General features: G+C 38.5%; 1 protein-coding gene across 15 annotated transcripts in view; it reads right to left on the minus strand.

Moving 5' to 3' along the window:
• The window catches only part of CSPP1 (centrosome and spindle pole associated protein 1), a 178,579-nt gene that overhangs the window by 69,057 nt on the left and 93,348 nt on the right, over nt 1-16,174 (minus strand). For 13 of the 15 annotated variants that reach the window (XM_073330932.1, XM_073330936.2, XM_073330939.2 and 10 more), the window contains 5 exons: nt 14,600-14,747; nt 9,459-9,611; nt 3,206-3,318; nt 2,115-2,264; nt 570-722 (listed from right to left, as the gene is read on the minus strand). In XM_073330932.1, the coding sequence (XP_073187033.1) occupies nt 570-722; nt 2,115-2,264; nt 3,206-3,318; nt 9,459-9,611; nt 14,600-14,747 (717 nt within the window). The remainder of the gene's footprint in view (nt 1-569; nt 723-2,114; nt 2,265-3,205; nt 3,319-9,458; nt 9,612-14,599; nt 14,748-16,174) is intronic. The other 2 variants (XM_073330941.2, XM_073330945.2) reach the window with 2 other exon arrangements.

Consider the following 16,174-nt stretch of genomic DNA (forward strand, 5'->3'; position numbering starts at 1 on the left):
AAACCTGCACAATGCTTTCAAAAGATGAGCCTAAGAGCTTAAATTCATAACTTTGCTAGAAACTAAAAATCATGGACTCAATAAAGACACTGGATTTATGGCTCATTACAATAATCTGTAACCCACTAACCCTCCTTTGTCCTATGACTGCAGAGGTGTTAACTACACACTTTCACCTTGAATAGTCTCTTGCAACATGTGTTAATTTCTTATGCTAAGAAATGTTACATCTTGTATTTAGCTGTGAGACTCTAAGCACCTTTTCCAGATGTGAAGACCTCTGTGTAAGCTTGAAAGCTTGTCTCTTTCACCAAGAGAAGCTGGTCTAATAAAAGACATTACTTCACCCATTGTGTCTCTCTGTGCATATCCTAGGTTTTTTGTCAAAATTTCCCACCACTGCTAGTGTTGGTAGATATAACAGGAGCACTAGTGAAGAGAGGGCCTTCAGCAGCTGCTAGAAAACAGTTGCAGTTTATTATCATGATTCAATTTTTCTAGCAATTGTCTTACTAAAAATAAAATAGGACAATATGTTTAGACTTTACAAAGTCCTTAAAGTGTACCACCTTTTTTTCCTCTTCCATCTTTGCTATTTTTTCTCGCTCATAATATTGTCTAAGTTGTTCGTTCTGTTTGTCTTCCTCCTCTTTCCTCTTTTTTTCAGCCTCTTTTCTTCTGTCTTCAGTTAAGCGAATTAGCTCTTCATTTTTTAATCTTTGCTGTAAAGAAAATATTGTTGGTGAATAAAAACAAAAAATAATCAATATTTTTAAAGTTTTTTATTTTGCTTGAGAAATTAAAATTGTATCTGAGAGGTAAATATGAATGGAAAAACAACATGATCTAATGAACAAAGTTTTCAAATTAGAACTTTTGCCATACACCTCAAACATGTGAGGTGAAATCCTTGCTCCCATGAAGTCAATGGCAGAACCCTCACTGACTTCAGAAAGGCTAGGATTTCACCTCTGATGCATTGGTCTCATTCAGAGCTAGATTGAGGCTCAGAGGCTTTTAAGACTCAGCCCTGAGTAAACAATGGTACATAGCTAAGCCACCCCCACAGGAGCCTCAAAAATAAATTGTTGCTCAGTCAAAATTCTTCCCCTGTTCCTGAAGGAAAGTTGCAACAATACTTTAATGGGTGCAGCTCATTTCCCTCATTATACCAGCCCATCTCTGTTAATCAGTCCCATACCCATCCCACCAAATTGCTCATAAATGGGAGCAAGGGGGCAGAATCTGGAATGCTGGGACTGTGGCCCATGCCACGCTCTAGCCTATGGTCTACGTAGGTTTTACACAGCCATGCAGAGGATTAGAGGTGGTGTTACTTCACTGCACGTAAGACAAGGGCACAAGCTATCTATCCCAAGTTAACTATGGGAAGAAATATAATCAAATTAATTCAGCTTTTTAAAACTGAAAAATACATCTAAGCTTTTTATTTTGAATTACATTAAAATTGCACACCTTGATAACAATTTTCATTACCACTTGGTTCAGGGCAAATGTCAAGAAATTACTGCTTTTTTTCAAAAATAAGTATTCCAGCCCTTTCCAAAGGAACACTGCCAACTTTTTTTAAAAATCATGCTTCCTCTGCAATATTTCCCCCCTACTACATTTACAAGTATTTCCGAAGTCTTCTACAACTAAAAGATTAGAGAAAAAATACCTCCCTATTTTTCAGTTTGTTTACTTGGTCTTGTACTCTGCATTCCCCTGTATGATCAATCTCCTCTGTGCTAACACAGCAGCAGGTGAAAAAAAAAAATCTTTTCTTAAAATAAGAAAACATAACTGTAAGACCACAAAAACTGACATTAGGCCCAGAGATAGGTTTAATATTTGACTATATTTCAACTATTTTAAAAAAAAATCTGACTAGATTTCAAATTGATGGTGTTCTTCTAAGATTAAGGAAAGTGGAAGGATTTTGCTGACTAGTTGTGAGGCCCACCTACTTTCTAGTTTTCCAGTGAGGTTCCACAAGCCTTTTTCTGACACAGAGTATTTTATGAGCTTCCTTAGAGTTTGCAAAATGCAAATGATTCAATGTGCTGGTTAGGGGTAAGGGGGAAAATAATCATTAAAATTAGATAGCACACCTCCTCCTCTTTCCTTCTTTTCTTTTCCTGTTCCTCTTCATATTCTTTTTGCATTCTGCTCCTCTGTTCAACTAGTCGCTTTTCTTCTTTTTCTTCTTCAATTCTAAGTTTTTCACGCTCTGCTTCTTCCCTGAGTCTCTTTTCCTCAATCTAGAGAGCAAAGCTAACATTCATCTGTGGATAACAGCTTAGTGATCCAATGAACAAAGTTTACATGTGTGGCACTCCGTAGATACACCCTGCATTTGTAGCATTAAGGAGCATACAAGGCAACTGCAAGGGAATTCCAGGACTTTCCTGCACTACAGCTCATATAACTGTTGATTTGTTTAGACCAGCTGTTTGAATATTCTTGAAACCTTTTTGGTGTATATAAAACACCTGAAAGCTTTCTCTTTTTTTTTTTCCAAACACAAAAAACGTAATCACTTCTCCCACAGAGAGCCATGCCAAACTGTGGTACAATTTTAAAATTGATCAAACAACATTAATTTCATACATGATAATATACAACAAACTTCCCTCCCCCCCCATATTTCCTCCTCAATTCTTTTTAACTATTGTGGCACTGGTTTGTTACACTATAAAACATGTTACACAACAAAAAAAACTGTTAGCAGAACTATTGTGCACAAACATTACTAAAAATAACTAGGTTCTTATTGTCACTTTTGTCCTTCCTCTTTCTCTACTTATGATGCTCACTTGTGTCATATTAAATTTAGACTGTTCATTCTTAAGGACAAGGCTTGTGTCTTCACGTTTTTATGAGGCTCCTAGCACACTTTGGGGACTCAAAAAATTTTTAAAAACACAACTGAATTTAAGTCAATCACTAATGGCATCAATTTTCTAATTTCAGATGGTTTATAGCACTTTGCTGATTCAGGCACAATCCTACAAACACTTAAGCATGTGAGTACTCCCATGAAATTCAGTGGGACTACTCATCTGCATGAAGTTACTCACATGCATAAGTCTGTACAGGACTGGGGTCTTCGAGAGCATGTATTGGATAAAATCCTTGATAAGTAAAAAAGCTCAGATGCTTAAATACAGCTTAACAGGGTAATATTGGCACATGCATTCACCTGCAAACGAAGAAAATTCTTGTATGCCTCTTGCCGCTTAAGTTGTTGTTCAGATGGTGGCTCACTAAATATGTTACCTCGAACATAGGGAGAGGTTTGTGTAAATGTAAAACCTAGAAGAAGATAGTTTTCCAAATATAATCAAAACTAGTTTTGAGACAGAAAACCAGATGAAAGAAACACAAACATTTGTCTCCCATGGTAGCCTACAATATACATTATCCAAAGATATCATAGAAATAGTTTTCAAACAGAGTTTTTATATTTTATGTGCAGAATTTAGTATGAGTTTCATTGTTCAATTAATTAGTTAGTTATTTGGGTTTGTATAAAAATATTCAAATAACTAAAGGATTTTAGGATATCAAGCAACAAATAAATGAATATATAGGTCATGTTAGTATTCTGATGTTTATGATGAAAAACACAGTCCGTCACAACCAAATCTATACAGCTGCTTTCATATGTATACTAGGGTTTACAGTTCTATTTTTTTTTTAAATTAGGCAAAAAAGTTTCTAAGTTCAACACTTCATTGCTTGTGATTACCATTCAGCAGTCTTATCAGATATAACTCAATACCTGTTCTTAAAACATACTAAATTTGTAAAAAACAGAATATAATTTGAAAAACAACACAAAACATCTTCATTAGACTAATGTTCAGAAAACAGGATGATAGGCACTACAGAAAATGCATAATTAGAATCAAGTGATACAGATTTCAGTAGGTCAAATTCCACAGCTGTAATGAGCATACTGTACTATGAATTTTTAATTTAACATCTTTTTCAGCACAGCCACTCTGGTTAGTCTGTTGAAAATGATATCATTAAGGGTTAGGCTGACAGTTTACTCTCAGCCCTAACTAAGGCTTAGCTCAGAGCTGTGGTGCTCCAGGAGCAGCTCTGGAAAGGAAGATGGACTCAGACATACCCTTTAGAGTTGCAGTTTCTCTGGATATCCTGTTCTCCAAAAGCAGGTGGAGAAGAAGAGAGGATTAGGAAGGCCAAAAAAGAATTTGAAGAACAGCTAGCCAAAAACTCAAAAAATAACAGCAAAAAAAAATTCAAATATATCAGAAGCAGGAAACCTACTAAACAACCAGTGGGGCCACTGGACGATCAAGATGCTAAAAAGAAAAGGAGTACTTGTGGCACCTTAGAGACTAACAAATTTATTTGAGCATAAGCTTTTGTGACCTACAGCTTACTTTATCGGATGCATCCGATGAAGTGAGCTGTAGCTCACAAAAGCTTATGCTCAAATAGGCCTAATGGCCTGTGATGGGATGTTAGATGGCGTGGGATCTGAGTTACTACAGAGAATTCTTTCCTGGGTATCTGGCTGGTGAATCTTGCCCATTTGCTCAGGGTTTAGCTGATCAGCATATTTGGAGTCGAAAAGGAATTTTCCTCCAGGGCAGATTGGAAGAGGCCCTGGAGGTTTTTCACCTTCCTCTGTAGCATGGGGCAGAGGTCACTTGCTGGAGGATTCTCTGCTCCTTTAAGTCCCTAAACCACGATTTGAGGACTTCAATAGCTCAGACATAGGTGAGAGGTTTTTCGCAGGAGTGGGTGGGTGAGATTCTGTGGCCTACGTTGTGCAGGAGGTTGGACTAGATGATCATAATGGTCCCTTCTGACCTTAATATCTATGAATCTATAAATAAATTTGTAAGTCTCTAAGGTGCCACAAGTACTCCTTTTCTCTTTGCGGATACAGACTAACATGGCTGCTACTCTGAAACAAGATGCTAAAGGAGCCCTCAAGGAAGATAAGGCCACTGCGGAGAAACTACATGAATTCTTTGAATCTGATTTCACAGCTGAGGATATGAGGGAGATTCCCAAACCATAGCCATACTTTTTAGGTGACAAATCTGAGGAACTGTCCCAGACTCAGATGTCATTAGAGGAGGTTTTGGAACAAATTGATAAATTAAACAGTAATACACCACCAGGACAAGAGTGGTGTTCACTCAAGAGTTCTGAAAGAACTCAAATATGAAACTGCAGCACCATTAACTGTGGTATGTAGCCTATCATTTAAATCAGCTTCTGTACCAGATGACTGGAGGATAGCTAATGTGATACCAATTTTTAAACAAGGCTCCAGAGGTGATCCCAGCAATTAACAGCCAGTAAGCCTAACTTCAGTACCCGGCAAAATTAGTTGAAATTATAGTAAAGAACAGAATTATTGGACACATATATGAACATGACTTGTTGGGGAAGAGTCAACATGTTTTTTGTAAAGGGAAATCATGCCTCACCAACCTACTAGAATTCTTTGAGGGGGTCAACAAGCATGTGGACAAGAGTGATCCAGTGGATATAGCGTACTTAGATATTCAGAAAGCCTTTGACAAGGTCCCTCACCTTAGGCTCTTAAGCAAAGTAAGCTGTCATGGGATAAGAGAGAATGCCCTCTCATGGATCAGTAACTGATTAAAAGATAGGAAACAAAGGGTGGGAATAAATGGTCAGTTTTCAGAAGGGAAAGAGGTAAATAGTGGGGTCCCCCAGGGGTCTGTACTGGGAGCAATACTGTTCAACATATTCATAAATGATCTGGAAAACAAGGTAACAATGAGGTGGAAAAATTTGCAAAATGATACAAAACTACTCAAGATAGTTAAGTCCAAAGCAGACTGCAAAGAGTTACAAAGGTATCTCAAAACTGAGTGACTGAGCAACAAAATGGCAAATGAAATTCAATGTTGATAAATGCAAAGTAATGCACGTTGGAAAACATACATATATATATATATATATATATATATATATAACATACATATAAAATGATGGGGTCTAAATTAACTGCTCCACTCAAGAAAGAGATCTTGGAATCATTGTGAATAGTTCTCTGAAAACAGCCACTCAATATGCAGCAGCAGTCAAAAAAGCTAACACAATGTTGGAAATCCTTCAGAAAGGTATAGGTAAGATAGAAAATATCATATTGCCTTTATATAAATCCATGGTATGCCCACATCTTGAATACTGCATGCAGATCTAGTCACCCCATCTCAAAAAAAGATATATTAGAATTGGGAAAGGTACAGAGAAGGGCAACAAAAATGATCAGGGCGTCTGGAACAGCTTCCATATGAGGAGAGACTAATAAATCTGGGAAAGAGATGACTAAAGGGAGATATGATAGAGGTCTATAATATCCATGACATGTGTGGCGTAAGTGTTATTTACTTCTTTTCACAACACAAGAACTAGGGATCACCAAATGAAATTAACAGGCAGCAGGTTTAAAACAAACAAAAGGAAATATTTCTTCACACCGTGCACAGTCAACCTGTGGAACTCATTGCAAGAGGATGTTGTGAAGGCCAAGACTATAACAAGGTTGAAAAAAGAACTAGATAAGTTCATGGAGGACAGGTCCATCAATGCCTATTAGCCAGGATGCCTGTTAGCTGTTTGCTAGAAGCTGGGAATGAGCAACAGGAGATGGATCACTTGATGATTACCTGTTCTGTTCATTCCCTCTGAAGCACTTGGCATTAGCCACTGTTAGAAGACAGGATACTGGGCTAGATGAACCACTGGTCTGACCCAGTATAGCCATTCTTTTGTAGGATATGATGCCTTGGCCCTTCATCAGATACTGCATTCTCTACTCAGATCCAGCCTGCTCAGTTGAATGGTGAACTGAAGGTATGTGGAAGAGTCATGGCTCTATCTGTTCCCCACCCACTCACTCAGAGGGGTTGAGGGAAATATTAGGCTGACACTTTAATTGTATGCTCTCTCTGCACACACCCCATCCTACATCCAGATCCAGGATCTGGGTAGCTCCTGTGCAGTCAAGTCCCATGTATTTCCTTTTGACTGCATACATAGGCTGCTGTTACAATCTAACCTTAAACTTGTATACAATCTATGCCTGTCTAATTTCTAACATCAAAAACATTATAATGTTAAATTCATATTTAGTTTTCCTCTTGTGGAATCATAAATACAGTGATGATGAAGAAACAGTGATGAACACCATATAAGAACCTATATGCAATAGAATACTTTTCACAATTTAACTGAATATATCTGTTTCTCTAGGACATTCAATGGGAAATTCACCTGAGCCTGAGAAGAAGCCAGAATTTACCAGTGTACATTGCCAAAGAGCCACAGTAATACATCAGCAGCCCCCCATCAGCTCCTCCCTCCCCCCAGCTCCCAGCACCTCCCGCCCACCAGCTGCCCCACCGATCAGCACCTCCTCCTCCCTCCCCGCACCTCCTGAAGCTGTTTCGTGGCATGCAGGAGGCTCTGGGGTGGGAGGGGGAGGAGTGAGGGCACTGCAGGCTCAGGAGGGGGCGGGAAGGGGTGGAGTGAGGGCAGGGCCTGTGGCAGAGCCAGGGATTGAGCAGTGAGCACCCCCCCCAGCACACTGGAAAGTTGGCGCCTATAGCTCCAGCCCCGAAGCCGCATATTAACTTCTGAAGAGCCGCACGTGGCTCCGGAGCCACAGGCTGGCCACCCCTGATTTAAGTCCCACAAAAACGGTACATTAGCACTATTCAGGCTCTCTGCCAGGGCCGGCTCCAGGCACCAGCTTTCCAAGCAGGTGCTTGGGGCAGCATTTAGAATGAGACGGCAGTCCGTGCTCTGTGGTGGCAATTCGGCGGCAACTGCTTGGGGTGGCAAAATTGGTAGAGTTGCCCCTGCGCTCTGCACAGGGGTGAATTTCACTCTAGGGCTCTATTGCCTTGCTTGACTTTAAGTACCACCAGGAAGTATTGTCACAATTAAGAGTCTGCCATTATTATTTACCATTTTACATAATCATAAAAAACATTGCCAAATTTTCATCCCAAAGTAAACAAACTAAATATTCAGTTTTTCAAATCTCATACACAGCAAACAAAATTAGCTGGGTTAAAATGTTTTTAAGTTACTGGTTCCAGGAAAAAAAAGAGTTTTCTCCAGAATTTGCACAATAGGAGATTTTTTAAAAATACCCAATCTAATTTTTTTCCTCAAATAAATACCCTAACCACATGCTTTTAAAAATTAACAGGATAGTAATTTAACTGACAGCGAAATTACTGGCCTGTAACTTTGTGTTTTCATCATCTCCTTTTCCCAATTCTGTGACATTATTCCTTAATCGGAACAGTTATGATTTATTCTACCAGAAAGTGTAAGGCAAAAAAATGGAAATCATCCCCATAATATAAGACTCTGCTTCATGGCTTTTCTATTGGTCTAGTGATTTCCCAAACAACTCTCAAAGAACCCAAACAAATATTAATACAAGAAAGAATACAAGAGAGCAGCAAATGGTGGGGTGAGGTAGGATAAACGACATGACTATGACCATTACTTTTAAATAACTTCCCTTTGTCATAATGTCTCTCTTTACCCCATAACCTACGAAAATGGCTTTTTCCTTGCCTTGAACATCAAAACTTCAGCCCCCATCTCTTTGATTAAAAAACAACTACAGAGAAATCCCACCTAACAAGAAGCAACTGAATACAAAGAGCCAACATTGTGGTCTCAAACATCTAATTTGCTCAGTGTCTTTAAGGGTATGTCTACACAGCAACTAGACATCCCTGGCTGGTCCAGGCCAGCTGACTCAGGCTCACGGGGTTCCGGCTGCAGGGCTGTTTCACTGCTGTGTAGAATTCCGGGCTCGGGCTGGTGCCAGAGCTCTGGACCCCTAACCTCACAGAGTCTTAGAGCCTCTGGACAGGTTTTGTCTTAGAGCCCCCCTAGGCAGTGTTTGGGCGCTCTAAGCCTGCCTGCGCCCCTGAAGACTGTGCTTGGCTGCTCTACTCCGGCCTGAGCCCAGAGAACTTGTTGCTTGGGCCTCTGAACTGTTTGTTTGCTGCTCGACCCTGAGCATAGGTCCGAGCCACCACCCCTTCGCTGCCCTGATTGTGGGCTAGGACCCTGACTGCCTATTGCTCTACCCGAACTGCTGACCAGAGCTACAAGCCAAGAGTGACTCAGCTGATTCCTCAACCGTGAGCAATGCCCTGTGACATAGTGAGGCGGAGTGGCTCCCACTGACCCAGAGTGGGAGGGGCCACTGCTAACCCACTTCAGCTTCCAACAACAATAAGGCAAGAGGACTGTTGGGAAAGAGGTGGGAGTGTGCCTCACACGGTAGGCATGATTGACAGTTTTATGAGTGACAGAAAAAGAGAGATGTACAAGAGCTTGAGAATTTTTGACCACCAAAACCTAATAATGTTTATAACTGATAACATAATATTCTTAAAAACCTGCTATTTTATTTGTAGATGCTTCTGTGTTCTCAGGTCTTGGGGAGGCCAAACTTTGGTCAACCGATACAATAGCCCTTTTATCTTGATAGTGTCTTGCCTCTGGGTTATGATACGCATCTTCATTTTGCTTGTGCATCATGTTCAAGTCAGCTAAAGGAGAGGGGAAACAGCTATTTATAATATTTTATTCCCACAAGTGGCATGTGTATTCTCAAAAACAAGAAATTTCACCGGGTCTACTTTCAGGGCACACCAACTATGGGAACAAAAGAGTAAATAAAAAAACAATGATGTGAGCTAGAAATGAGAAAAGTGGTCACCTGGAACTTACTGAACAAGGAAATAAAATTACCAACAACTTTTCACTCAGAAAGCTTTTGTCAGCAATGACCCTTCACAGCAAAAAGCAGAAAATACCACAAAAAGCAAGGGTAAAAAGCTTGAAGCATGACACAGTTGACACAATGTGTCGTGACTGTGTTTGTTTCCAAAATCCTCCTCTGTTAAAAAGGTTGTAAAATACTTTGATTTAATATTGAGTATCTATGCTGCTTATTTCATTTCTCCTAATCATGCTAAATGTTGCACATCATTACATGTGAATTGGTTCTTCTCACATTCTTTAATAATCCAGCTACTGCTTTGTGATATGTAAACATACATTCACAATATGTGGTATGCTCAAAGTTATACCAGGACTGAAATGTTCATCTAATGATTATTTTTACATATTTTTCAACATAATTTGCAGACGCTATATTTATTACTACAAAGACACTGGATAATTTTTCATAAGTGATGATTATGGGGTGCCCAATAGGACACACTTTAAAGAGTCCTTATTTTCAGAAAGTACTATGCCCCTACCCTCTGAAAACTGGCCCCTGTAAGGTATCACACAAAAACTGAGGCACCCAAAACCATTCATCACTTTTACAAATCTTCACTACTGTTAATATTTTTGGCTCAAATCTTGCCAATATGAAGAATTACTAGCAAAAGATTCTACTAATCTTAGTATAGTAGCTCAATAACAGAGCTACTTATTCAAATATCAGTTTGAGTCCTCTTGCTGCAAATCAGAGCAGAAAATCTCAAAGTGAGAGATTATTGTGCTATAGTTCAAAGAGCGAAGTTCTAGTAGAACTAGTTAATAACATTTGCCAGTTTTATCTAACAGTGCAATATTTAATTCAGGTTTTCCTTTGCCAGCTAACAGATTATTTCCATACCTAACTAGATTAAGATCAATTTTTTAGCAAATCTGTAAGGAATACACTTGAAATTAATTTGAGATATTAAAAAGATAATATAATCTGCAGGTATAGAAGGATCCCGCAAAGCAGCCTACCAACCTATGAATTCGTGATTCTATCCAATAATGTTTTTAAAAATTAATAGGTTTTCAAAATATTTACAAGGCAAAAAGGAGAAATTGCCAAGATAAATGGAAACCTATCACGTGCTATGAGAATGCCACAAATGAGCAATTGTTATACTATCATATACCTGGAAAAGAGTAATAGCTAAACTAAAACCAATTTTAAGGGCAGCTGCATATGTTGTTACTGACCATTTTTAATCTGTTTGGATATTTAAGGCTGGATATTCCCAGAACTTTAAATGATATTCCTCTCTTAGAAGCAGCTACTTAGAAATTACTATAAACACAGTACACAAACCCAGTGAAGAGACATTTCACTGGGATGAAAAAGGAACACTATGCACAATAGAAAATAATTCATATATATGGGAGTAATAACTCATACTTCCATATAACATGGTATGTCATGTCATTTCACACAGAGCTGTGGATATGGCCAAAAATTTTGAAACTGGGAACCTAAAACTTAGGTTACTAAATCTATATTTTAGGCACACAGTGTTGAAAATGTTGGCTAGCTTTAATGTCCAAACAAACTGCTTTGGTCCTGAATTCAGCAGTATCCTATATTGATGTCATCAAGTACTCTAACTCAGTGGTTTTCAACCTATGGTCTGTGGACCCTTGGTGGTCTGCAGACTACGTCTAAGATTTCCAAAGCGGTCCACACCTCTGTTCAAAATTTGTTAGAGGTCTGCAAATGAAAACAGGTGCTCTAACTCAATGTTATGGACCTGAATTTAGCATATATATATATTGATGTCAACAAGTACTTTAACTCAATGTTACATTGAAGTTTTGATGTAATAATGAAATGCACATAGACTTCAGAAATTCTCCCATCTTTTTTTGTTGGGCATTCACTTCAAATGCAAGAAGAATTAGAGTCAAACAGAATATGATTCAACCTAAACGAAACAGCTAGGTCAATATCCTTTTGCACAGAGAAACAAGAACTGCAAGTTGAAATTTCGAGTACTCTAAAAGTACTAATTCAGATTAAGCATGATAACATGCTCTGAGCCATAACTATAAATTTTTCCTTTACCATGTTGTGCTTTACATCAGGCATTTCTCAATACTATATATTGAACAGTCCCAAACTCTGGAAATAACAGCAGGAATTGACTTGTATATGAGTGTGAATAGGAGGTTTTACTTATATTAGAAGAACCCACTTTCCCTTCCTGAGGGTAATCATTAGACAGTCACCTATTCTGAAGACTCATGAGGGGCATTCAGTGCATCAAGAAGAAAAAACTACAAAACTCCTATCTTTGAGTCTTTACACATTACCAGAACACCTAGACATGATGCTAATAGTGCTACTGAGGTTCTTATCCCCTTGGTTAAATGACCAAGCGGTGAAGAAGCATGAAAATACATTGTTGAAATTAGGCTTCTTTGAGAAAAAGTGCTTGTTACAGTAAAATGTACCCACAGAAGGCCCACATAAAGCCTTATGGATCACTTAAGTCTGTAGAGACAAATGCACCCCTCTTCTCCATGGCTGCAGAACCAGCTAGGTAAGAGATTTCTGCACAATAATACACTGAGGGTAGGAAGGAATGGCGTGTAGGTAGGCCAATAAGAGGGGTGGAAACAAGGCTGGTATTCTTCTATGCGGATCTTCCGATCTCTCCTCACAGAGAGGATCATATAAGAACCCACAAACACTACTTCATCCATTGAGATAAAGTAACCTCCACGAAGGGGCTCCACAACTGCTCTGCAGTCTTGTGGGAGGAAGACAGGATATTTGGTGCAAATAGTATAGGAGACCTTCTGTATTGGAACGAATTTGACCTTACTGCATTTATTTTGAGGTGGACAGATCTGACTGGGCCTACTGAAAGACAAACAAACTGTTGTTGTTTTTCCTAATGGTTTTTTGTTTTGTTCTTTTTTTTTTTTTTAAATACAGAAACTACTGTTCAAGAGCTCATGGTAAACAATGTAACTTGTGTCTTTCCCAACCACTCTCAGCTAGCCTGATCTGGGGGACTGAGCTCATGACAGGGAGCCAGGAACTTGAAATTTAATCCCAGTTGTGCCACTGACTTGTTTTGTGGCCTTAGATAAATTATTTCCCTGTGTTGCAGTTTCCCTGTTTGTCTATCTCCATCTCTTTCTTACAAAGGTACTGTGATGATTAAGTAATTGATGAGTACTGAGTACTCATCAATTACTTAATCATCACAGTACCTTTGCAAAACTTTGCAAAACACAAAGAATAAATAAATACTTTGCAAAACACAAAGAATAAATAAATGCTGAGTATTATTAGTATCTGACTGTCTTTATATGACAATTTACAAGGCTGTCATAGTGGGCAAGCTCAAATAATATTCCACTTCCCTTTATGGACTCATTCAGATTTGTTCTTAGTCTATTTGTCCCAAGTAGAGAGTCCATGATTAGAAGTTATATTGTTGTAATGTACTGCTCCTGTGGAAACATTTAAAATGAAAGTACATCACACCAATCACACAAATACAGGGCCTAGCGTATTGGAAATCTTTTCATCTACCAATCCTTTCCACTTTGTTTTCTGTTGTCTTTTCTTGCCCCGTAGCCTATACTTATAGGTATTTGCTAGGTAAGCCATGGGTATAAGTTAAGGCAGTAATATAATGAACTTACAAGGCCTGTAAGACAATAGTTTAACTAAATAAGGCATAAGGCCCAAAAGCCTTAGATTAAGCAGCTAACAAGGAGTAACCCTAGATCATAAAATCACAAGACAGAACGCTGTAATGACTAAACTGCCAACAGGTAATCAGAAGATGCTAGCTTATACCAGCTTGGGCTATTTGAAGTTAGGAACACCAGCAGATGTCTGACCACAAGTTTATAAATAAATGCTAATAAATGCTAATAAAATAATATAATGTCAATAAATGCTAATAATATAAATGCTAATAAACTTGAGGTAAACAGATTACTAATCTGTGGGAGAAGGGCACCCCAACGTTAGTAGGGTGAGGAAATACAAATAAGAAAAAGGGGAGAAACCCCTATGGAATATGCATTAGGTATAGTGGTGTCAGCATAACACATTATAAGAAGTCGTATCCCAGCCTGTGTGCCTCGTGAGATGTAACTCTTGGGAGATGCCAGGATGACGACCACTGGTTGTGGTGAGGATAACTAACACTTTTAGTCCTTTTGCAAGGGATAGTGACAGCATATAGATGCTCAGACGCACATTCTGTAGTATCTCTACCTACCTTGCTGGGTTGGAGCGTTTGTAACTTTGCTAATTCTGTTAATAAAACTATCGCAAATTCAAAAACTGTGTGTGTTGCAACAGTGCACATCAGGGTTCCCAACGAAACTTTAATTTTAATAATAGTGGGCCTGATGTTGGGACAAGAACTTAGCAAACCTCAGTGTTAACTTGGAATTCTTAAGTAATCAGCACAATTAATACACAAGCAATACCCGCCTTGTCGGCTGTCATTTCTTGTTAATCCCAAACAGATGGATAACTTTAGTTCTGCTCTTCTTACACGGGAAAATATTTCTATTGAAGCCAATGAAACCATTCCCTTAAATAAAGTGAACAGGATTTGATTCCTAGGATCACATGCTTCTACAGGCACTGGCCAAGTGTTCTTCCTTGCCTGTAAAGTGCCATATACACCAATGATGTGATACAAAGAATAACAATGTTTGTCGGAATAAAGTTAATAACTTAAAGAGAAGAAAACAATAGACGTCTTAAAGAGAAGACCCACATTTTCAAACGTACTTATCAGATTGCCTTTTGTGTCTCTGAGAGGAGCACCACCACCACCTTTTCCCCAAGGATTGTAATTTCTCATTTCAGTTTCTAACTTGGCTTCATATCGTTCCTTTTCCTCCTTTTCTCGTCTGCGTCGTTCTTCTCTTTCTCTTATCTAAAGATAGGATAACACTCAGTCACACAAACTTCTAATAAAAATAAATATATTTGGAAGTAAAGAACTCATAGAGCAAGCTGAATGCTCTTGTTTTCCTTTGTATTCTTAGGTATCCACATCAAATTAGTCATAAAACTTCATTGCCAACTTCTCCAAACCACGTACTGGGTACAGTTTTACCAAACACTTTTGCCATAAGGTACACTCAGACACATAGATGACAAATAGATCACAGGGACACACCCACTACAAAACCTCCAACTTTAGGACAGCCATTACTCCTGTCTCATACCAATCACAGATTAAAGGCTCACTATTTTGTGATCCTAAAGGAATAGAAATGAAAACTATGCCATTGAAAATAAGAGATCCCCAATATTCCACTAGGACCCAAGCACTTGCTTCTAACCTCTGGAAAGACATAGTTTATCAGACCTTATAATAGATTCTTTTGGAAACCTAAAAATTATTTTAGATGTTTGGAAAAGTTTTCTGGGTCCCTCAGAACTTTGTCATCAGTCCAACCATACAATCTGGTTTTACTAGTGGATAGAAATAAAAATCCCAGTAAAAAGTTACACAACTCTACCATTTGTAAAATAGTGCAGGCACGGGGTAATATGTTTGCTGATGCCTCACTTCTATATCACCTTTGCTTCAGTTCTCTTTCCCTCCACAGATGGCAAGATAGAACTTATTAAAATAACCTCCACAAAATTTGTGTAATGTAGATTTTTGAAAGATCAAAAAGACATCTACTTAAAAACCACAGTTCTGTCCAAACGTTTTTACCTACTATGTTTGCACATTATTTCTAATACTGCTGTAGTTGAAAGATTCAAGAAAAAATATTTTCTCTACTTTTAGTCTTCATTTGACAGTATCAGTCTCACTGTTTCTCCTTTAATCAGATAAGGGGGTCAGTTTCATCTCTTTGCATGGGTCGTTCATACAGCAATGAGGGAGAAAACATTTTTAAATAATATGATCATGTAACTGTGAAACAATAAATATTGCCAAAGAACCCAAGGACAAGTGCAGTATCTGAAACTGCTTCAGATCCTTAAAAAACTGATTAGATTCCAGATTGACAGCATCCATTTAATAAGGAAAATCTATTAAGAACACATTTAACAAAGCCAAAATTTCAGCTCCCTTCTGAAAGCAGTTTAATAAAAGGACAAGCACAAGCTAGGCATGAGGAGAAGAGCCTTCATAGTCTCAGCTTCCTGACAATACCACAAGTAGACTTTTCTCTAGTTCTCTGAACCTCTTTTTTGTCTCTGTTACACTACACAACCCCTCTTTATTTCCCTTCTTTACCCTTCTCTGCCTTCCACACTCTCGCTCTCTCCTTCATCCTTTCACAACCCTACTTCCTTCTCTGCTCCTTTCTTTTCTCCTTTGACCTTTATTTTGCTTAT

This window comes from Lepidochelys kempii, chromosome 2 (assembly GCF_965140285.1).
Source record: "Lepidochelys kempii isolate rLepKem1 chromosome 2, rLepKem1.hap1, whole genome shotgun sequence".
Taxonomy (NCBI): Eukaryota; Metazoa; Chordata; order Testudines; family Cheloniidae; genus Lepidochelys; species Lepidochelys kempii.